Source organism: Dendropsophus ebraccatus, chromosome 8 (genome assembly GCF_027789765.1).
Source record: "Dendropsophus ebraccatus isolate aDenEbr1 chromosome 8, aDenEbr1.pat, whole genome shotgun sequence".
Lineage (NCBI taxonomy): Eukaryota > Metazoa > Chordata > Amphibia > Anura > Hylidae > Dendropsophus > Dendropsophus ebraccatus.
This window is the reverse complement of record NC_091461.1, coordinates 121875856-121897530: the sequence shown is the minus strand read 5'-3', so window position 1 is coordinate 121897530 and position 21675 is coordinate 121875856. Positions and strand designations below refer to the sequence as shown.

At 48.3% G+C, this 21675-nt stretch overlaps 1 protein-coding gene across 1 annotated transcript in view; it reads left to right on the top strand.

The window, feature by feature from the left end:
- The window catches only part of TUT4 (terminal uridylyl transferase 4), a 53441-nt gene that overhangs the window by 29982 nt on the left and 1784 nt on the right, over nt 1-21675 (top strand). The window contains exons 14-28 of the mRNA XM_069981620.1: nt 761-911; nt 1023-1109; nt 2190-2293; nt 3502-3559; nt 3657-3760; nt 4748-4837; nt 5090-5203; nt 6201-6278; nt 7413-7590; nt 7673-7720; nt 8644-8726; nt 12064-12179; nt 13281-13441; nt 13535-13629; nt 20557-21052. Of these exons, the coding sequence (XP_069837721.1) occupies nt 761-911; nt 1023-1109; nt 2190-2293; nt 3502-3559; nt 3657-3760; nt 4748-4837; nt 5090-5203; nt 6201-6278; nt 7413-7590; nt 7673-7720; nt 8644-8726; nt 12064-12179; nt 13281-13441; nt 13535-13629; nt 20557-21052 (1963 nt within the window). The remainder of the gene's footprint in view (nt 1-760; nt 912-1022; nt 1110-2189; nt 2294-3501; nt 3560-3656; nt 3761-4747; nt 4838-5089; nt 5204-6200; nt 6279-7412; nt 7591-7672; nt 7721-8643; nt 8727-12063; nt 12180-13280; nt 13442-13534; nt 13630-20556; nt 21053-21675) is intronic.

The following is a 21675-nucleotide window of genomic DNA, read 5'->3' as shown; positions in this document are numbered from 1 at the left end:
CCCGCGGGTGGGAGGAGCCCAAAACATTTGCCCTTGTGTCCGCCTCCTAGTGGCAGGAATCTATATCCCTTACTGTATTGAGTACAAGCAGGAGACCTCTATATGTCGGTTATCCTCTGTCTGGGAAAGGGGTATTACCATCTGAGCTTGTGATCCTCTGTCCGGGGACAACAAGCTGATCGCCGGGGGACCCTCACTAGTATCGAGAAGGGGCTAGGCATTTTGTGGCCCCTTAGAGAATGAATGGTGCTGAACGTTCCATTCATTGTGATTGGTGGGGGTCCCAGCGGTCAGCTGCTTATAATAAGCTCAAGTGGAAATGCCCTTTAAATAGTTCCGTTTTTTTGAGCCATAATAGAGATTGTGATGCTATAATAAATGTTGAACCAATAGATCATTTTCTCGAAAACTTCTCCAACTACATTAAGATTATATCCAGGGAAGGTATTTTGGATGTATAGACTTAAAGGGGTTGTTGGCCAATTTTTTTTTCTTTTAAATCATCTTCTGCCATGAAACGCAATAGATTTGTAGTTTACTTCAACTGTGTCACACTGAAGGGAATACACCACATACAGCAGCTGATAAGTACTGGAAGACTGAAGATTTTTAAATAGAAGTAAATAACAAATCTGTATACGTTTATTACAACAGTTGTTTTGAAAACTATGTATCTTCCTCTGGAGTTCCCCTCTAACTAGCCTGTACAGTGAATTGTGTGTAAAGTTTGCTGTTACTAATACAATGTATTCTCCTACAGCCGCCCACAATAGTCTGCAGCATTTGCAAGCGCGATGGGCACTCCAAAGACGACTGTCCGGAAGACTTCAAGAAGATCGACCTGAAGCCTCTGCCCAACATGACCCCCAGATTCCGGGATATACTGGATCGAGTGTGCAGGAGATGTTACGGTATGTTTCAGAATCCTTGAGAATACGCCGCGTGCATCTTATAGTGATCAGAAACACAAAGCGCATCAGATATTTTCCGTGTTCACAGACTGATTTGTCCTTTTCGTGCAGATGAATTATCTCCCAGCGCCGCCGAGCAGCACAATCGGGAGCAGATCCTCATCTACCTGGAGAGATTTATCCGGAAGGAGTTCAACGGTGAGTCAGGAGAGAGAGGATACCTGTGCACCTCCAACTACAACAGGCTGTCCAGGCATGATGGGAGTTGAAGTTTTGCCTCAGTTTGGGCCTTCTCTACTCAAGCACAGTGTTCCCCAAACCATGGCTCTCCAGCCCCCACTATGCTCTGACAGCCAGGTGCTGAAGGTTGTAGCTTTGCTGGTGAGCCACAGGTTGGAATGCACTGTTCTAGGGCATTTACTGACGTACACAGGGTGCCTTCACACCTACCGGATCCGCAGCAGATTTGACGCTGCAGATTCGCAGTGAGATCCGCTGCGGATCCAGTACCCATTCATGCCTATGATAGCACATACTCGCAGCGGATCCGGTAGGTGTGAAGACACCCTGACAGAGTTTATGCTGCCTCGTCTGGAACTGCAGCTTAGTCAAAGTAACTTGAATGATGAGGTAAAGTAAGTGGAAAGACATTGAATCCAGGGGCAGCATATAGCACCATTTGTGGGACTTAAAGGGAATGTACCATCAAAGGCACTGAAATGTTTTTTTTGCAGTACCTGCTCAGCGCCAGCACGGGAATCCTAGTGGCACGGTCCTCCCCCCCCCCATTGTGACCATGCTCAGTGATGCTTCCGTGCTTAATTTTAATGGAGACGCGTCACCAAGGGGAGGGGTTTTGGGCACACAGGGGGCGCTGGGCCTGTCTCTAGTGCTCCGAACCAGGTTAGCGCCTGAGCAAAAAACGGCGCCGAAAACCTGGCGGTGTTTTGAAGGAAGGACCGTGGCGCCGAGCAGGTACTGCAAAAAAGTTTTTTCTGTATCTGCGATTAGCACATTTGCTTTAGATGGGCTGATCTTCAAAGCCAGATATAGCAGCACATGCAAGGGACATGGCTGTGACACACACTGCACACACTGCCCCCTCATTCTACTGGTTGAAGGGGTTCCTGAGGTCCGGACTCCCCCAGTTACACAGGATGGCCTCAGTGTACAGTCCCAGGAACCCCTTTTAGAGTCTTTCATAAGATGAAAGTGTATAAAAAAGTGACAATCCATCCTCCATAGGAGAAAATATTAGCATCTGCATGTTCCACATAGGTAATGCCAGGCTGTGCTTGTTCGGTTCCTCTAAGAATGGATTTGGGTTTCGGGACAGCGATCTGGACATCTGTATGACCATTGAAGGCCACGAAAATGCAGAGGTAAGAGATTGTCTAGTGATCATTCAGTGGTTGCAGGATCAGGATTGCTCTTATACTGGGCAGGTGGGCTGCAGAGGGGCCCAGAGGAATTAAAATCCCGATAATGAACCACGTATGGGGGTAGATGGCATCAGTACGTCAGAACAGAGCAGATCCTCAGTGCATGCGACCGGAGATTCCCTACTAGACAGGCCCATGCTTCTGTTACTAGAAAAGCAGCAATTTAATAAAGGGGTACTCCAGTGATAATTTTGGAAAGTTGTACAGATTTGTAATTTACTTCTATTTAAAAATCTCCAATCTCCCAGTACTTATCAGTTGCTGTATGTCCTCTGCTGTATGTGCTCTCTGCTGCCACATCTGTCCAGAGCAGGAGAGGTTTTCTATGGGGATTTGCTGCTGCTCTGGACAGTTCCTGACATGGACAGAGACGGCAGCAGAGAGCACTGTGTCAGACTGGAGAGAATACACCACTTTCTGCAGGGCATACAGCAGCTGATAAGTACTGGAAGACTGGAGATTTTGAAATAAAAGCAATATATATATCTATATAACTTCCCGATACCAGCTGATTTGAAAGAAAAAAAAAAATCTACAGAGTACCCCTTTAACCCCTTAAGGACGGAGCCTAAAATGGCCTAAATGACGCAACAATTGTTGCCTGTTTACATAATGCACAGTTCCTGACATGGACAGAGGTGTCAGCAGAAAGCACTGTGTCAGACTGGAGAGAATACACCACTTCCTGCAGGACATACAGCAGCTGAGAAGTACAGAAAGACTTCGTATTTTTAATTAGAAGTAAATTATAAATCAGTATAACTTTCTGACACCGGTTGATTTGAAAGAAAAAAATATCGCTGGAGTACCCCTTTAAAGTGTTCTTCAAGCTTAGAAAAACATGACTGGTTTCTTCCACAAACTGCGCCTCTCCTGTTCTCAGTTTGAGTGTCTGGGTATTGTAGTCCAGTTCTTTTGAAGTGACTGGAGCTAAATTGTAATAGCACACACAACCCGAGGACAGCGGTGGCGCTGTTTTTGCTGTAAAGAAGCTGTGCTTTTTCAAATTTTTGGCAACCCTGTTTTTAGAGCCTATGAGGTATTGTGTATAGTAGTAGTGTATAGTATATAGTAGTATATAATATGATTAGTTTGATGACAGCCGAGGAGACACAGAAGACTCATTTGTATTTCATTCTCTTTTGCAGAAACTAAATTGCAAAGAAATCATTGAAGGATTGGCGAAGGTCTTAAAGAGACACCCGGGTAGGTCCATGTCTGTACACACACACTATATCCCACTGTACACTACACACCACCTCTCTAATGGTATTTACTGGGTTTTCCTTTTTATTTTTTCTAGGTTTAAAAAATATTTTACCAATAACAACGGCCAAAGTCCCTATTGTGAAGTTTGAGCACAGGGAGAGCGGAGTAGAAGGAGACATCAGTCTCTATAACACTTTGGTAGGTTCTGTATAGTTGGAGGGAAACTGTTAAACATCCTATATACCACAGTGAAGCCTGCAGGGGCCCCACCTTGTGTTAAAGTGCCCTTAAAGGGGATGTCTGGTATTATAAAAAAAAACATAGCTGCTTTCTTCCAAAAACAGCACCATTGCAGCTCTGTTCCATCGAAGTAAATGAAGTTGAGATGTAATACCACACGCTACCTGAGGACAGGCTTGGTGTTGTTTTTGCAACAAGAAAACTGCTTTGTTCTTCTAGTCCTAGATATCCTTTTTACAGGTATTTTTACCTATCCACACTGCATGTGGTATTCCTCTAGCTAGCGTCACAGGTGAGTGCTTGGCCGCTTTATGCTCAGACACCACTCCATTTTTTATGGCATTTCCATACATATATTTTTTTAAAGGGGAGCTCTGGCAAAATGTTTTTTTTTCTTTCAAATGAACTAGCGTCAAAATGTTGTTTGTAAATTACTTCTATTTAAAAGTCTCCAGTCTTCCAGTACTTATCAGCAGCTGTATGTTATGCTGGAAGTGGTGTATTCTCTCCAGTCTGACACAGTGCTCTCTGCTGCCACCTCTGTCCATGTCAGGAACTGCCCAGAGCAGGAGAGGTTTTCTATGGGGATTTGCTGCTGCTCTGGACAGTTCCTGACATGGACAGAGGTGGCAGCAGAGAGCACTGTGTCAGACTGGAGAGTATACACCACTTCCTGCAGGACATACAGCAGCGGATAAGTACTGGACGACTGGAGATTTTTAAATAGAAGTAAATTACAAATCTGTATAACTTTTTGACACCAGCTGATTTAAAATATTTTAATGCTCAGTAATGTTCCATGGATAATGATTGCGGGGGTGGGGTGACCAAGCATTTAGTCAGACCCCCCCCCCCCCCGATCTATCCTGTTAATCTTGGGATGAGGTTCTTACAATCCCAACAAATGCTGTGACTAACGCGTTTCTATGTCCGTGTCCCATCCAGGCTCAGCACAACACCCGGATGCTGGCGACCTATGCCGTCATTGACCCGAGAGTGAAATACCTGGGATACACAGTCAAGTACTTTGCTAAGGTGATTGATGCTGTTGGCCGACAGGCCTGCCGGGGGTGAGGGGGAGCTGTTATTGTATTGTGGACGGGGATTGTTGGCGGATGAGCGGGGTGCTGTTATTGTATTGCTGCGTGGACTCTATATAAAATGAATGAGATGTAAAGAGGGAAAAGTAAAAGCTGCCTGCACCCAATGGCCAGTGTGTATGCAGGGTGGCAGCTGCTGCCCCACCTCTTACTTTCCTATCACTCCTCATTGTTCTCATTGTTTCAGCGCTGTGATATCGGCGATGCGTCCAGAGGCAGCCTATCTTCCTACGCTTACATCCTCATGGTCCTGTATTTCCTTCAGCAGAGAAGACCACCTGTCATACCGGTGCTACAAGAGGTGAGAACTGGCGACGGAGCCTAGTACGTAAGGTCCCCGCGACTAGGATCCCCAGGAATCCAGTAGAGGCCGCTCACCCTGCAGGAAATAATGAAAATGGAGTCATTCTTTAATGGTGCCTTTACACAAAGAGATTTATCTGATAGATTTTTGAAGCCAAAGCCAGGAATAGATTTGAAACGAGGAAAAATCTCTTTCCTTTATGACCTGTTCTCTGTTTATAGTCTATTCTTGGCTTTGGCTTCAAAGATCTGTCAGATAAATCTCTCTGTGTAAAAGCACCCTAAGACTAAAGCAGGGATGGGGGAACCTGCGTCCCTCCAGCTGTTGCAAAACTACAATTTCCATCATGCCTGGGCTGCCAAAGCCAAAGGCTTTGGCAGCCCAGGCATGATGGGAATTGTAGTTTTGCAACAGCTGGAGGGCCGCAGGTTCGCCCATGCCTGGACTAAAGAATGTATTGCATGGCCATTCCTGGTCCCCCACAGCTCCAATTAAAGGGGTAGTTCACTAAATTTTCTTTTCTTTCATTTGAACTTGTGCCAGAGATTGGTAAATTACTTCTATATAAAAATCTACAGTCTTCCAGTACTTATCAGCTGCTGTATGTCCTGCAGGAAGTGGTGTATTCTCTCCAGTCTGACACAGTGCTCTCTGCTTCCACCTCTGTCCATGTCAGGAACTGTCCGGAGCAGCAGCAAATCCCCTTAGAAAACCGCTCCTGCTCTGGACAGTTCCTGACATGGACAGAGGTGGCAGCAGAGAGTGCTGTATCAGACTGGAGAGAATACACCACTTCCTGCAGGACATACAGCAGCTGATAAGTACTGGACGACTGTATATTTTTTAATAGAAGTAAATTACAAATCTCTGGCACCAGTTGATTTGAAGGAGATAAATCCCTTTTAATAAATGAGGATTCCCTAACAAAGTATTTGCTAATGTGTTGTAAATCAGACAAGCCCTGTGTTCAGCATCTTCTTTCTGATATCCTTAGATATACGACGGGCAGGTTATCCCACGGAGGATGGTGGACGGCTGGAACGCCTTTTTCTTTGATAACACTGAAGAGTTGGTGAGTACGCTATTACCAGACTGGGAACCTGGATTACGGCCCCTTTTTTACTTAAAAAAAAAATATATGGATAGATTTACTGACCTCTAGGGTTCTATGGGGCACAGACACCCTTTCTTCAAAGAGTTTTTTTTTTTTTCCCTGAAGGGTGTGTATGGGCCCGGAAATTATAGGACATATTCTATAATGCCCCATAGAACAGACGTGCCAAACTCAGGCCCTTCAGCTGTTTTAAAACTACAATTCCCATCATGCCTAGACAGCTAAAGCTTTGGCTGTCCAGGCATGATGGGACTTGTAGTTTTGCAACAGCTTGAGGGCCTGAGTTTGACATCCCTGCCATAGAAGCTATAGGGACAGCTCTGGATGCACATCTGGAAACTATCCAGAATTTCTGGGCCACGCGCTCTTAAAGGGATAGTTCACAAAAAAAAAAAACATTTTTATTTCAGATCAACTGGTCCCAGCAAGTGCCAGATATTTTTAGTTTACGTCTATTAAAAAAATCTCGTCTTGCAGTGATTATCAGCTGCTGTATGTCCTGCAGGAAGTGGTGTATTCTCTCCAGTCTGACACAGTGCTCTCTGCTGCCACCTCTGTCCATGTCAGGAACTGTCCAGAGCAGGAAAGGTTTTCTATGGGGATTTGCTGCTGCTCTGGACAGTTCCTGACATGGACAGAGGTGGCAGCAGAGAGCACTGTGTCAGACTGGAAAGAATACACCAGAAGTAAACTACAAATCTCTGGCATTTGCTGAGACTCATTGATTTGAAAGATTTTTTTGGGGGTGCACAACCTCTTTAATCAGAAGTGTGTGCAGCCATTGGCTCCTAACCCTGCTAATCACCCTTCTGGCCGGAGGCAGCATTATACCTCCGGCTACATGAGGTCGCTTGGTCTCTCTGCCTAGTGATACTGGGGTCTTTTTTTGTGGCAGTGGGCTCCCTGTACCCCTGCTGTGGACATACTGTATAGGCCGGCTGTAGACGAAGCTAATGACAAGGGACATACCTTATGAGTCAGATCATCACTAAAGTGTAAGCCTCCTGTTTCCTGGTAGCAGTTCACACCTGACAAATTCAAAGCAGACTTCATCAGGGGGGTCTCCTATTGAGAATTTTTTTTTTGTTACAGAGAAGCCGGTTTCCATCTCTGGGACAGAACACGGAATCTCTCGGGGAGCTGTGGCTCGGGTTCCTCAGGTTTTACACAGAAGAGTTTGACTTTAAGGAGTACGTCATCAGCATCAGGCAGAAGAAGTTACTCACCACATTTGAGAAACAATGGACGTCTAAGTGCATCTCCATTGAAGGTTTGTATCACTGGGGCTCGAGGGCGGAGGTATATACTGTATACATGACTGTAATCTCTCCCTGCTCATTCTCATGTTGTAGATCCATTTGATCTCAATCATAACCTTGGAGCCGGAGTCTCAAGAAAAAGTGAGTATACTATTATTATAATGGGATCCTTTCTCCTATGTGGTTTATATGGAAATTGGTGCAGTTTTGTCCATAAGTTTTTCATACACTGAGACCTGATTCCTACTGTCCACCTTAAAAATACAGACCGTCCTAGACCGTCCTATACACTTTCAGCAGTGTAACATCTGTAAGCTCAGAGGCAAAGCTGCGATGGCGCCAACACCCAACAATATTCTCAGAACACAAAATAATGAAGGCGAGACGGGGGGCAGCCCCGAGCGGTGTGAGCCAGACATTACATCTATTCCCTTCCCATTCACGTTCAGTCAGGCATACTTGTGTTCTCAATAGAAAGAGAAAATAACTTCTGGCTGCTGAGGATCTCTACTGAGAACAATGGAGCAGGAATTAAAGGGGTACTCTGACAAACGTGTTCTCTTAAATCAGCTCATGTCAGAAAGTTACACTGATTTGTAATTTACTTCTGTTTTATAAATCTCGAGTCTTCCAGTACTTATCAGCTGCTGTATGTCCTGCAGGAAGTGGTGTTTTCTCTCCAGTCTGACACAGTGTTCTCTGCTGCCACCTCTGTCCATGTCAGGAACTGTCCAGAGCAGCAGCAAATCCCTATAGAAAACCTCTCCTGCTCTGGACAGTTGCTGACATGGACAGAGGTGGCAGCAGAGAGCACTGTGTCAGACTGGAGAGAATACACCACTTCCTGCAGGACATAGAGCAGCTGATAAGTACTGGAAGGCTGGAGAATTTTTTTACTTAAAAATAATTTACAAATTTGTATAACTACTGACTTTTTGGAAGAAAATTTGGAGAAAAATTCTCCGGAGAATTCTTTTTAAAGTTCAATTAATTTTTTGCATATGTTTCTGTATATTGTTTGTGGATGGAAGGATCAGTAAAGTTCATCTTTTATTCTCCCGCAGTGACTAACTTTATCATGAAGGCGTTCATCAATGGAAGGAAGTTGTTCGGCACCCCCTTCTATCCACAGCCGGGGCTTGAAGCAGTAAGGTTTTGCTCTCAGTCATAAGAATACAGTATACGCTGCAGTATCATAATACAGTGATTACGGGTCAGGGTGCTGCTAAGGAACAAGGAACATATTGGGCATTTCTGTTCTATCATCAAGAGAAAAAGGAAGAAGCAGCAGCACATGAGAAGGTTTCTGCTGCCGCTCATCTTGGATGTTGCACCGATTGTGTAGTTGCCTTTTGTTTTGTGTTGAAGTGACGCCGCTTTCCATTGTCATATTTATATTAGATTTATACTGTTCCCTAAGGATAAAGAAATGGAAATGCAGCAGAAACAGAAAGCGGATTCTCCCCTCCCCCAGATCACTACATGCAGTGCAGTCCTTGGCTGACAGGGGGCAGATCATCCATACATCTGTCGGGGGGAGAGCTATAGGGATGGACTGGCACAGAACAAGGTGGATGATAACTACGCATGCTGCTGACGATTTTCCCCATTAAAGGGGTTGTTCACCCAATTTTTTCAAATCAACTGGTGCCAGAAATTTGTAATTTAATTCCATTATAAAATCTCCAGTCTTCCCGTACTTATCAGCTACTTTATGTCCTGCAGGAAGTGGTGTATTCTTTCCAGTCTGACACAGTGCTCTCTGCTGCCACCTCTGTCCAGAACAGCAGTAAATCTCCATAGATAACCTCTCCTGCTTTCCAGACTGGTAAGAATACACCACTTCCTGCAGGACATACAGCAGCTGATAAATACTGGAGATTTTGTTTTATAGATATAAATTTACAGATCTGTATGACTTTCTAACACCAGCTGGGTTGAAAGTTTTTATGAACTACCCCTTTAACTATACACACTCTCAAGGGGGGCTGCTGTCAGTATATACAGCGAGTGCAGTTACTAATATTGTACACTGAATTATGTTACTATATAGTGGTTGACTCCTTTAAAGGGACAAGATTGGCCCAAGAATTCTGGCGAGGTTTCCAGATGCAGAGCTGTCCTGCATTCCCTATAGCTTCTATGGGGCATCCGTGCCAGAATTTTGGACAACTATAGGACATGCCATCATTTCTGACACTCTGCAAAACCCCCAACTTTGATGACGGGACAAGTACTCATTCTGGAAGAAAGTAGCCTGCTTTTTCTAACCCCTTTGCACCAGGTGTGCCTGACTTATTGGAAAGTGGGAGAGTAGTCAGAAAAACCTGAAAGCTACTGCAAGTGCTATATTGCATTTAAGTTTTTTATAAAAAAAAAAAGAAGTTCTTAGCAAACTGTTTGATCAAACAGAATGTACCAATTCACAGCGTTAAGGTGACCTCCTAGAGTTGGACCTACACTAATAGTGGCCTCTTGGACTGTAAGTCTACATATCTGGGCATATAGGAGCAACTGAACTCTATGACTTGCAGGAGTTGTTACACATAAAAGTAATTAACGCCTGCACATTCATAATAAACACATGTTCACACACAGTTATTGCTTACAATGAGTCAAAAAAAAACAAAAACTTAAGAGTAGTAGCTGTAGCGTCAGATGGAGAACCACATGGGGAGATAATCAGCCTGTGTAAAAGGGCCAGAGATCAGTTGAAAATAACAGGAATTATGTGCAGTCACAGGTCTTCCTGTGTAAATGGGAACGTGTGGGCGACTATCATGAGGTAAAGGTGTAGACTGAGCCTTGTGACATCCGGGATCACCCTGCTCCTGTAGCTATCTGTATTGGCACGCGCTCTTCTGAATGACCGATTCTGATTGGCCAATTTTGGTGCAGAGGTTTCAGCCACTCTGACTCAGTTTAGAGTTTCTGGTTAAAGACAAAAACAAAAACTTAATATGTCAGAGAGACCAAAGTGTTGATCGGTCAGGGTCGGATTGTTCAGTAGAATGAGCGGGAAGGTCACAATGTAGAACCCTTGGACATCCCCGGAAAGTAAGACCTAGTAGAGGTTTTGCTAAATATAAGGCCTCCCCCGAAAGTAAGCCTTTGTTTGGAAATAGGGATGGTACAAACCCGAACTCTCGGTAATGATTCCCACTGTCTGCCCGCTCCGTGGAAAGGGTGGATACAGCGGGAGGACCGCCTGGAAAACTGGGATACAGCCATAGCCTGTATCCCAGTTTTCCAGGCGGTCCTCCCGCTGTATCCACCCACTGCACGGAGCGGGCAGACAGCAGGAACCTGATGCCAAGCGTTAGGCAGTTTCAGACCATCCCTATTTGGAAACATGCCCGCCGAGCAGAACACCATGACATTCAGCTGGGATTCTTTTAGCCCACCACAGTTGCCCCCTGCCTTCACCATCCAATGCAGAGTAGCTGCATGCAGGACATGAAGACCATCACCTGCCACCAACCCCTAATGTTCCCTTCCACGGCTGTCACTTGTAAATGTGCAGGCAAGACATCAAGGGGCCTGGCACCTGCTGCCATCCTTATTGTTCCCTACCCACCAGATGTGACATTATCCCATCACCTACCGCCATACCATACACTGTCCCTGCTGTGCTGTACGAGTGGTGGCTGGAAGCTGCCATACTGTACATGTGACTTGTGAATAATTCTTTATGGATAAATAAGATATCACCTGAAAATAAAACCTAACCTATTATTATAAGACACTGTCCTATATTCAGGCAAACACAGTGTCCGTTCCAATAACAATCCATTGGATACAGATAAATAATGAACTGTGTCAACATCAACAAAGACTTATACATGGATTATACAGCGGCCGATCTGCCCCCAGGGTCACTTACAGATTTCTGCTGTGAATGTGTAAAATCCATGGCGATTGGTGAGTCTGTACTGTGTGAGAGGACGGAGAGTCACAAAAGGCAGATTAGTTAGGGAAAAGGTCTTAGGCCCAGCCCATAAATCTCATTGGGTCTTACAGACATTAAATACGCATCTGCAACTTCCGTCCCATGATCGTCTGACCCCCTCCTGTTCTGTAGGGATCCCTTCTCCGCAGTTATTTACCACCACATGCAGGATACGATCCAGGAGTGATACTACAGATCAGAAGCCTAAAAGCTTTAGCAGTGTGACACCTGTGCTATACATAATATGCAACAGTCAGCTTCCTCCCACCCTGCACAGGTCACAGAGCATGCCCACAACACTCCCATGAAAATCAATGACTCATCTCCAGATTACAGGCTCCTCTAGTCTGAGTGGTAGAACTCTGCATGCTGATAACATTGCTCAGTTATAATTGGGCCTTCATAATCCTGTATGAGTATATAGGCTACGTCTATATGCAGAAGATAAAAACAGATTAGAGAAAACATGTTTCTGGTGAATGATTGTTAGTGGTCTGACCTCTGTGACCCCCAAGATTTGTCTTTGTTTTTGCAGGAATATTTTTTTGATTCCAAAGTCCTGACAGACGGGGAGCTGGCTCCTAATGATAGATGCTGCCGGGTGTGCGGGAAGATCGGCCATTACATGAAGGATTGTCCCAAGAGAAGACGGTAAGAAACATGGAGAAAAGGGCTTTGAAGATCTCTCTGATGGGGCAGAGGGTTGTGTATTCATGCAGGTATGAGCAGCAGTAACCATTGCAGAGGCAACTGACTGGCAGGACTGCAGGGAGGCAGACGTCCTGCCAAACTAATATACACAATCATATTATATATATATATATATATATATATATATATATATATATATATATCCAATCAGTTCATTAAATACAGAGGCCTCAATAGCTAACATATTTGTAAATCACTTTATTTAAAAAAAAAAAAAAAAAAGTTACTTTCTGTGTGTAATTGCAAGTTTAACATTGGCCACTAGGTGTCACTCTTTATGCCTATTGTCTATACATTTCTGTCTATGACAAGTGCAGGGCTTGGACAAAATACAGGAAGTATGGGCGGGACATTCAGAGCTCTGTGCTGTCAGTCAGTGCAGCGTGCCCAGCAGCAGACTACTTATAATAGACTAGGTGAGCAGCTTTATAGAGTTCTGCTGCTGGGCACACTGCAATGTGATTGACAGCACAAAGCTCTGAATGTCCCACCCCCACTTGTCAGGGACAGAAATGTACTGACAACAGGCAGTGGAGCAGAAACAGTGACACCTAGTGGCCAGTTTTATGTTTTTCAAGTAAACACTTTAAAAAAATAAATAAAAGTATAGTATAGTTACCTGGATAGAACAGTGTTTTTTCCATTGTTCCATATGACGGAAAAAGTAGTTGTTACAAATTGTCCGTTGTTTTGGGTGCACAGCTGTTTTGCATGCTAATGCATCGCCATGGTTAGGCTGGGTTCACACTGCATTTTTAGCATACGTTTAACGGATTCGTTTTTATTAACGGACAAAAAAAATAGTGTCAGCAATGTTTTTGTGTCAGTCAAAAAAATCGAATCTTTTCTTTATAATGGAAGTCAATGGAAAAACTTTTTTTTTTTTTTTTTTTTTTTTCAAAGAACGGATTGTTAAAACGCAGTGTAAACACAGCCTTACAGGCAACCGATCCTGTGTAGTCGGCTTCAGCAATTAGTTGCGAGAATGTACAGATCCTTTAACTGCAAGTTTATTAAACATCGTCCATTGTTTGTTCTTAGGTTGAAGAAGAAAGAGAATGAGAAGGATGATGAGAAGGACAATAAGGAGGATGAGCGAGAACTGAGAGAGAAGAGGTGCTTTACCTGTGGGGATGTGGGTCATGTACGAAGGGACTGTCCCGAAAACACGGCCCGACAGAAGAACGCCAACAGCATTCTGGGTAATACTGCAACTACATATACAATACATATATAGCATGACATGCAGATATGACTTTTCTATACACAGAACTAACAGTGTTTTCTATTCTCAGCATCTCAGATCCTGAGCCTCATCGTCCCTCAGCCGGTTCTCACCCCATTACAACAGATGGAGCGCCCCACCCGCACACGACAGGCATCAGAGTCGGTGAGTGCTGCCGAAATATGACTGGATACAAAAGCTGTAGGCATTACTCTGCACCTATGGACTGATAGAACAATACAATACATTCATGAAATCCATATACATTGTAGAAGTCCTCTGTGCTAGATATCATAGGAAGTGTATTTCTTGTGCCTGTCATTGGGGGACACAGCACCAGTGGGTATAGGCTACTGCCACTAGGAGGCGACACTAGACAGAAGAAGAAGTGACTCCGCCTGGCAGGCTATACCCCTCCTACAGGCACCAGGCTAACTCAGTTTTAGTCTAGTGTCCGTAGGAGGTAGACACAGGTGCATGCACCTCCATTTTTTTTATTTCTTTTTCTTTTCTTTTAGGTTATCAGGGGGACCGTCGGCGTGGGCTGCCACATCAGACGCAGTTCCCCCTGAGGGTGCATGGAAAGTTTCTTTTCCCTGCGCCGGTCACCCGTCCCCCAACGCCCGCTCCCTGCGGCAGGATACCGGTCCCCCACAAAGGTGCGAGGTGACCGAAGGGGTGACCCTGCGCGCACCTGAAGACGCCGGACAGGTGAGTATTCCTGTCCTTAGCCCTCTTTGGAATCTGGGGGGGGTCATCCTACCAGGGCACCCAATTACTCCCCTTCCCTGCCTCTTCCCCTCCTGTCTCTCTCCCTCCCTGCCTCTCTCCCTCCCTGCCTCCCTCTCAGAGGCTCTGGGCAAGATGGTCTCTGCGGGCCTCTTTCTTCAGGGAGAGGGGGTGGAGGGAGTCTCTGGAGCTCCTGCCCACATGCAGCAGCTCCATAGGGGCGACCGGGGGGTTTACCGGGCTCTTCTCCCTTCCTTTTCTGCCGGCGGCCGCGTTCTTCAGCGCTCCGCGCCGCCGTCTCGCTGCCGCCGGCCTGCCCATAAATTTAGCCCCCGGCTTCTGCCGGAGCTAGGCCGCATCGGCGCACACGAGTGACGTCACGGGGGCGGAGCGCCCGCCCGTTTTCGGCCCTTCCCGCCGCTAGCTTCTCTCTTATTGGCTACTCCTGTAGCCCCCACCTGCTCCTTCCTGTGCCCCCTCCCTTCCTCCTCTCGTCTCTGCAGCGCAGCAGCTTGTGGCCACCTGCTGTTCTCTCTGCCTGCCAGTACAGCAGCCTCAGCTCCCTGTGCACAGCAGCAGCAGCTCAGAATCCACAGCATCCAGCGTGCTCCAGCATCCAGTGCAGCTCCAGCATCCAGTGCGGCAGCAGCTCCAGGGTCGGGTAGGCTCACCCAGTGGGTGATATTCCCCTCCTCCACTCTCCAGGCTACCAGCCCTAGCTACCATGTCTGGTCCCCGGGACGACCCCCCTAGGCAGCTCGCTCCTGCGGCTGTGGCGACACACTTTGCGTGTGCTCGCTGCAATAAAAAGTTCCCCTGCGGTCAGCCTGGCCCCCTCTGTCTGCTATGCCTTAACCCTAGTGCCACCTCCCAGGAGACCTCCCCTGCAGGTTCAGACGCAGCCTCCCCTGAGTGGGCTAGATCCCTGTCCCAGGCGATCGGTGACCTCTCTAAGCTGTCCCAGGTCATGATCCATGCCATTGAGCGGTTGCCTTCCCAAGCGCCTCCAGCGGCGGGACCCTCCAGGGTTTCTCCTGACTCGCCTTCCAGAGGACGGTCTCATAAGAGATCTAGACTCTCTGTCTCACGGTCACCTTCTAGGAGATCTAGACTCTCTGTCTCACGGTCACCTTCTAGGTGTTCCTCAGACCCTTCTCCGGACAGATCCACTGCAGGCGGTTCCGCTTCCCAGCGACCCCTCTCCGCCACCTCGGGGGACCCCTCTGACTCTGCCTCAGAGTCCGACAGGGAGGATCAGCTGGCCTCTGCAGTGCAGGCCTTGATCCGTGCAGTGCGGGACACCTTACATATTGCAGAAGAGTCCCCTTCTACTTCCAGGAGTGAAGTCTCTTTCAGTCGCCATAAGCGACAGCCTTTGGTTTTCCCCAACCATAAGGATTTTGAAGATCTTCTAGCAAAGGAGTGGAATCACCCTGACCGGCGGATTCCATCTTCTAAGCGTGCCGAGGCATTGTTTCCCTTCTCCCCTGACTTGGTCACTACATGGACAGTGCCCCCCTCTGTGGACCCTCCGGTTTCTCGACTTTCCAAGTCAACTACTCTGCCTCTGGCAGATGGTGCTTCACTCACTGACCCAGTCGACAAGAAAATCGACGCTTTTTCGAAGTCTGTCTTTATTGCGGCCGGTTCGGCCCTACGTCCTACCTTTGCTGCATCCTGGGTCAGCAAGGCTTGTTCCTCTTGGGCCAGGCAGTTAGTCCATGACCTCTCCCTGGACACCCCGCGCGAGGATCTCCTGCCTCTGGCCTCGCAGATTCTGCATGCGTCCAAATACTTGTGCGACGCTTCTCAGGAAGCTGCTCGTTTGTCTGCGCGGTCCCTGGCTAACTCTGTAGCCATCCGACGATCTGTTTGGTTAAAATGCTGGTCAGCTGATGCCGCCTACAAGAAGGCTCTGACCTCTCTCCCCTTTGCAGGGAACAGACTTTTCGGGGAGCGGCTTGATAAAATAATCTCGGACGCTACAGGGGGGAAGAGTTCCTTGCTCCCTCAAAACCGGTCCCGGCGCCCTCAGCCTCACAGGCGTTCCAGCCGTTTCCGCTCCTTTGAGCCTCCGGCGCGTCGTCGCCAGGCTAAGGATGCGCCTCCAGCTCCTTCTAGGAAGCCCTCTTTCAAACCCCGCCCCTCCTGGCAGCCCCGTTCTCGCCCTTCTAAAGGTCCTGCACCCAAGTCTTCTTCCTGATGGTCCTTTCCCTGTCGGGTCTCTCCCTCAAGTAGGGGGTCGTCTGCTCTCCTTCAAGGAGATTTGGCTCGCCCATGTGCCCGATGTGTGGGTACGGGAGGTGGTGTCTTCAGGATACAAAATCGAGTTCGCGTCCATGCCGCCTCCTCGCTTTTTTCCGTCAAATCTCCCACGCTCTTCGGCGCGGCTTTCCGAGCTTTTTCGGGCGGTTCAGAATCTCCTAGCTCAAGGAGTTGTGGTCCCGGTTCCTCCCTCCGAGCATTTCCAGGGATTCTATTCCAATCTGTTCACAGTCCCCAAAAAGGACGGCTCGGTCCGTCCTATCCTGGATTTGAAACGGCTGAACAGGTTCGTTCGCCTTCGGCGGTTCCGCATGGAATCTTTGCGGTCGGTGGTCGCGTCTCTAGAGCAGGACGAATTTCTTGCATCTATAGACATCCGCGACGCCTATCTGCATGTTCCCATCGCAGCCAGTCATCAACGTTTCCTACGTTTCGCCGTCGGTTCTGGACATTTCCAGTTCGTTGCCCTGCCCTTCGGGCTCGCCACGGCGCCTCGGGTCTTTACAAAGATCCTTGCACCTTTGATGGCTCTGCTTCGGTCAAAGGGGGTGGCTGTCCTGCCATACCTGGACGACCTCTTGGTAAAGGGCCGCTCCAAACAGGACACTTTGTCCAGCCTCCAGATCACACTCGATCTCTTGACCAATTTCGGTTGGGTGATCAATTACCGAAAATCTTCCCTACTTCCCTCCCGCTCTATGGAGTTTCTCGGGATGCTATTCAACACCGAGTCGGCCCGTGTCCTCCTTCCTCCCAACAAAGTTGCCTCCCTGCGCTCGGCAGTCTCTCTGCTCCGCTCGGGCGCCCCCTGTTCGATTCGCCTTTGCATGCGAGTCCTGGGCAAGATGGTCTCCTCCTTCGAGGCGATCCCCTTCGCTCAGTTTCATTCGCGCCCTCTGCAGCGGGCGATTCTGTCTCAATGGGACAGGTCCCCTCTGTCTCTCCACAAGAAGATCCTCCTGTCCCCTGCTGTTCGCAGGGAGCTTCTTTGGTGGTTGACGTCTCCGGTGGTCCTCCTCGGCCGCTCGTTCCTCCCCCTCAATTGGCTGGTCGTCTCTACGGATGCCAGCCTGTCCGGGTGGGGGGCTGTCTTCGGGAGCCACACAGCTCAGGGCTCTTGGTCGCCGATGGAGGCTCGGCTTCACATCAATATCCTGGAGCTCCGGGCCATCTTTCTCGCCCTGTCTCAGTGGACCGATCTCCTGAGGGGTTACCCGGTCCGTGTTCAGACCGACAACGTCACCGCCGTTGCTTATCTGAACCGTCAAGGCGGCACCAGGAGCCGCTCTGTCATGACCGAGGCCGCTCGCATTCTCCATTGGGCGGAGCGTTTTGTTCCAGCCCTCTCGGCAGTCCACATTCCCGGGGTGGACAACTGGGCGGCGGACTACCTCAGCCGCGAAAGACTGGATCAGGGCGAATGGGCTCTACATCCCGAGGTGTTTCTTCAAATCTGCCGGCGGTGGGGATTCCCAGACGTAGATCTCTTCGCCTCCAGGCTGAACCACAAACTCCCCATCTATGTGACTCGAGCCCGGGATCCTTGCGCGTTCGCGGTCGACGCCTTGGTGACCCCATGGGAGCAGTTCTCCCTGGTTTACGCCTTTCCTCCTCTGCCCATTCTCCCACGAGTCCTGAAGCGCTTCAAGGCACTCGGCGTTTCCGCCATTCTTGTCGCTCCAGACTGGCCGCGCCGATCCTGGTACGCCGACGTAGTGCACCTCCTGGCCGACGCCCCCTGGCGACTTCCCCTGCGGGCCGACCTCCTTTCACAAGGGCCAATATTCCACCCCAATTTACCTCAGCTGAGTTTAACGGCGTGGCTGTTGAAGCCGCGGTATTGAGGTTTCGTGGGTTCTCGGAACCAGTCATCCAAACCATGCTTAAGGCCCGTAAGCCTCAGTCAGCTCGGATCTACCATCGCGTGTGGAAGGCCTTCTTTTCTTGGTGCGAACAGAATAATTTTCACCCCTTGGTGTGTTCCACGCCCAAGATTCTTTCCTTTTTACAATCCGGGCTGGATAAAGGCCTCAGTCATTCCACCTTGCGTTCGCAGATTTCCGCCCTGTCTGTTCTTTTTCAGCGGGCTCTGGCCTTCCGCCCTCAGGTGAAGACCTTTCTTCAGGGGGTGGTCCATTTGGCCCCTCCTTTTCGACAGCCTTTAGAGCCCTGGGATCTTAATTTAGTCCTCGAGGTTCTACAAGGTCCTCCCTTTGAGCCTCTTTGTGAGGTGTCTCTTTGTTTCCTTTCTTGGAAAGTCGCCTTCCTGGTGGCGATTACCTCCATCCGTAGGGTGTCTGAACTGGCAGCGCTCTCTTGTCGCTCCCCTTATCTGGTCCTTCACGAGGACAAGGTGGTGCTTCGTCCTCTTCCTTCCTTCCTGCCGAAGGTCGTGTCTGCATTCCACCTTAATGAGGACATCATTCTCCCCTCTTTTTGCCCTGCGCCCTCCCATCCTAGGGAACGGTCCCTGCATTGTTTGGACCTTGTCCGGGCCATACGGATCTACTTGTCCGTCACTGCTTCCTTTCGCCGCTCGGATTCCTTGTTTGTGGTCCCGTCGGGTCCGCGCAAGGGACTGGCGGCTTCCAAGACCACCATTGGGCGTTGGATCAAGGCAGCCATCGCAGAGGCCTACCGCGTTCGTGGCAGGGCTCCTCCCTTTCGGGTCACCGCTCATTCTACTCGGGCTGTGGGGGCCTCTTGGGCGGTCCGCCATCAGGCTTCAGTGTCCCAGGTCTGCAAGGCCGCCACCTGGTCTTCAGTCCACACTTTTTCAAAGTTTTATCAGGTCCATATCCTGGCTTCCTCTGACGCCAGTCTGGGCCGCAAGGTTCTACAGGCCGCTGTGCGTTAGGCGGGCCGTATGGGGATTGTAATCTTCTTTCCCCACCCTCTGGGACTGCTTTTGTACGTCCCACTGGTGCTGTGTCCCCCAATGACAGGCACAAGAAAAGAGGATTTTTTTGTACTCACCGTAAAATCCCTTTCTTGTGGCTTCATTGGGGGACACAGCTCCCACCCTGTTTGAGGTTGTGCTCCCGGGGCTTGTTCTGTTCTTGGGGTTTTCGTTCCCGGGACCAGTCTGTTTTTTTGCCTGTTTTTTGTTCCTATTTTCTACTGCTTGTGACTAAACTGAGTTAGCCTGGTGCCTGTAGGAGGGGTATAGCCTGCCAGGCGGAGTCACTTCTTCTTCTGTCTAGTGTCGCCTCCTAGTGGCAGTAGCCTATACCCACTGGTGCTGTGTCCCCCAATGAAGCCACAAGAAAGGGATTTTACGGTGAGTACAAAAAAATCCTCTTATTACATACTGTCCTAGAAAGAGAAAAATAAAACCTACAGGTGGATAGAAGCTATTAAGGGGGCGCTTTCAAATTAGCTGGACGTCGGAGCGTTAAACAGGTTTGTAAATTACTTCTGTTGTCTCACAGTACTTATCAGCTGCTGTATGTCCTGCAGGAAGTGGTGTATTCTTTCCAGTCTGACACCTCTGTCCATGTCAGGAACTGTCCAGAGCAGGAGAGGTTTTCTATGGGGATTTGCTGCTGCTCTGGACAGTTCCTGACATGGACAGAGGTGGCAGCAGAGAGCACTGTGTCAGACTGGACAGAATACACCACTCCCTGCAGGACATACAGCAGCTGATAAGTACTGGAAGAAAACAGAAGTAATTGACAGACCTGTATAACTTTCTGACGCCAGCTGATTTGAAAGTGCCCCTTTAATAAGTACTGGAAGACTTGAGATAGAAATAAATTATAAGTCTACGTAACTTTGACACCTGTTGATTTGAAAGAAAAAAAATTGATGCCAGAGTACCCCTTTAACTGATGCTGTGAAATGTTCCAATAGACCTTCCTTAAAGGAGTTATTCCACCATCAGAACTTATCCCCTATCCACAGAAATCCACTGCTGGGACCCCCTGTGATCTCACGGACAGGGACCCAAGTCTCCCAGCAGATTGGGGTGGCAGTCACACACACCGCTGCCCCTTTCATTCCCTATAGGAGCCGCCAGAGACATATTGTCCATGTTGGTTGTGGTTTCAGCTGTAAATCTCTTGTAATAAATCGGTTTTCTCCTCCTCTTCTCTCCAGTCTGAATCCCATCACTCATCGTATTCACCGCAGCCTCAGCCGTTTCCACAGAACAACCTGGGCCAGTCGCAGCCTCAGACCAAGCTGAGCCAGCCACCAGCCCAGCCGGTGCAGAATCCCCACCAGGTGCAGCGGCCCCTGTTACACTTCCCGCATTCTCCCCCCACTCACTTCTCTCCTCTGCACAGCCTCGGCTTACTCCCTCTGCCCACACAGATCCCTATTCCCAACAACTCCTGGCCCATCCACGGGCAGATTATTCGCTCCTCTGGGAACCCCCCTCACTCCGGTGGTGTCGCCTACCCGACCAGATCTGGCAGCGGCAGCAGCCCCTCCACCACTAATCAAAGTGCAGTTAATCTGAACGACCCCAGCATCATCTTTGCAGGGCCCGCTGCCAGGTCTGTAGGCGTTCCTAACTCCTCTCACGATGGACATTGGCACAACTCACAGCCACCCAACTCACTGGTGAACAATGGAAGCGTGGGCGGCACAGGTAAATGGCTTCTACTCGGTGAATTAGTCTGTAAAGAGCACAAAATACTTTACTTAAAGGGTTTATCCAAATGCAAGAACTTATTACTTATCCTGTGGATAGATAATAGGGATGTGATCAGGGTCCAATACTCATTGGAACAGACCATAGCTCTGTACTCCACCATCTCCTCATAACAAGCGGATGGAGCTCCAGCCAAGAATCATTGCTGCCTCCATTTTGGCAAACTCCGACCCTATCATGACTGGACAGCCAAAGCTTTAGCTCTCTAGGCATGATGGGATTTGTAGTTTTGTAACAGCTTTTCTTGAGTGGTTAGATTCTGGCCAGTCAGCTACTTATTATGCATTGCGCCATTGCATCTAAAATAAGTAGAAAGCATCTTCAGCAATGTTTCTGGAAGAAAGCGGCCATGTTTTTGTAAGTCTGTACAACCCATTTAAAGGAGTTGACGACTATTTTTTTTCTTTCAAATCAACTGGTGCCAGAAATTTGTAATTTACTTCTATTAAAAAAATCTCAAGTCTTCCACTACTTATCAGCTGCTGTATGTACTGCAGGAAGTGGAGTATTTTTTCCAGTCTAGAGAGCAGGAGAGGTTTACTATGGGGATTTGCTGCTGC